Genomic DNA, 1,525 nt, shown 5'->3' with positions numbered 1-1,525 from the left:
TCTCTCTCAGTGTGTATCTCAGTGTGTATCTCAGAGTGTGTATCTCTCTCAGTGTGTATCTCAGTGTGTATCTCAGAGTGTGTATCTCTCTCAGTACCTTGAAGAAGGTGCAGTGCGCCTGCAGGGCACAGGTGAAGTGGTAGGTGTTGGTGCAGCGGAGGCGGTTGCAGCCGCTCGTGGCGCCGGTCTTCTGGCAGTGAGCGCAGCGCAGAGTCAGGCTCCGCCTCAGAGCCAGCTCCACGTTGATCAGAGCGCCCGCCTGAGTCTCGTACACCTCGCTGGACCACAGGGCGCAGTTCAGGTGGACCTAAGACACACGCAGAGGTTACGGGCTGAACCAGGTCCAGACTACGCTCTGCAGGTCTGGACTATGATCTGCGGAGACTCACCCACAGGTCCAGGTCCAGGTTCAGCAGTCTGGCTGGTCCGTCTGTGCGTCCGTCCCCCTGCTGGTTACAAAAGCAGCACCTCCGCAGGTCTTTGGGGGACGGATCAGGACGGAGACACGACCCAAACTTCTTCAACAGCGCATCCACTTCCTCCTCTGTTGGCATGGCAACAGCCTCATTAGGGATGCAAGGGCCCCTGGGTAAAAAAAACAGACATACAGAACAATGCTAACAGGCTAACCTGCTCAGAGTGATGCTAACAGGCTAACCTGCTCAGAGTGATGCTAACAGGCTAACCTGCTCGGAGTGATGCTAACAGGCTAACCTGATCGGAGTGATGCTAACAGGCTAACCTGCTCGGAGTGATGCTAACAGGCTAACCTGCTCAGAGTGATGCTAACAGGCTAACCTGATCAGAGTGATGCTAACAGGCTAACCTGATCAGAGTGATGCTAACAGGCTAACCTGATCAGTGTGATGCTAACAGGCTAACCTGCTCAGTGTGACGCTGCAGCTCCAGCGCGTCCAGCGGCAGTTCTTCATCCTCTTCCCGTGACGAGACAGTGTCGAGTCCTCCACACCTGACACCGCCCGGGGGCGGGGCTTCAGCTTCACCTTCACCTGTACACCAATCAGAGTCAGTCAGCCATCCAAACTGCTGTCAGCTTTGATGCGTCAGTTGGAGACCATACCCACCTTGAGGCTGTCCATGCGTGGCCTGGTCTCCATGGTAATGGCAGAGGCGGGAGGGAAGGAGAGCGGTGGGGAGGAGCAGGAGGAGGTGGGGGGAGGTGAGGAGGGGGTGAGCAGGAGGGAGTGGACGGCGATGGAGGACATGTTACTGGTATACTGGTGCACTCTGCTGGGAGGACGCTCCGAGCCGGACAGCGAGACGGGGACGGCTGCCTGGAGACAGACAGACCGTATGATGTCATCAACAAATGACATCGTCTAGTATTCAGATCCTTTACTGCAGTATAAGTACTACAACCACACTGTGGAAATACTCTGTCACAGCAAAAATACTGTAGTAAAAATATAGCTGAAGTAAAAGTAACAAAGTAAAATCAGAGAACACAAAAAAATCCACAAAACTCAATACTGTTAGAAATACTAAAAACCCCAAAACTCAATAC

At 53.8% G+C, this 1,525-nt stretch overlaps 1 protein-coding gene across 1 annotated transcript; it reads right to left on the bottom strand.

The window, feature by feature from the left end:
• Positions 1-97: 97 nt before the first annotated feature.
• Positions 98-1,295, bottom strand: LOC121964140 (histone-lysine N-methyltransferase 2C-like; the record flags this gene model as incomplete). Its single annotated transcript, XM_042514359.1, has 4 exons — positions 98-307; positions 390-585; positions 883-1,010; positions 1,086-1,295. Coding segments are annotated over 4 exons (744 nt in total), but the record flags the coding sequence as incomplete, so codon positions are not given.
• Between the last annotated feature and the right edge of the window lie 230 nt (positions 1,296-1,525).

This window comes from Plectropomus leopardus, unplaced genomic scaffold (genome assembly GCF_008729295.1).
Source record: "Plectropomus leopardus isolate mb unplaced genomic scaffold, YSFRI_Pleo_2.0 unplaced_scaffold1419, whole genome shotgun sequence".
NCBI lineage: Eukaryota > Metazoa > Chordata > Actinopteri > Perciformes > Serranidae > Plectropomus > Plectropomus leopardus.
The sequence above is the reverse complement of the archived record's forward strand: the minus strand, read 5'-3'. Positions and strand labels throughout refer to the sequence as shown.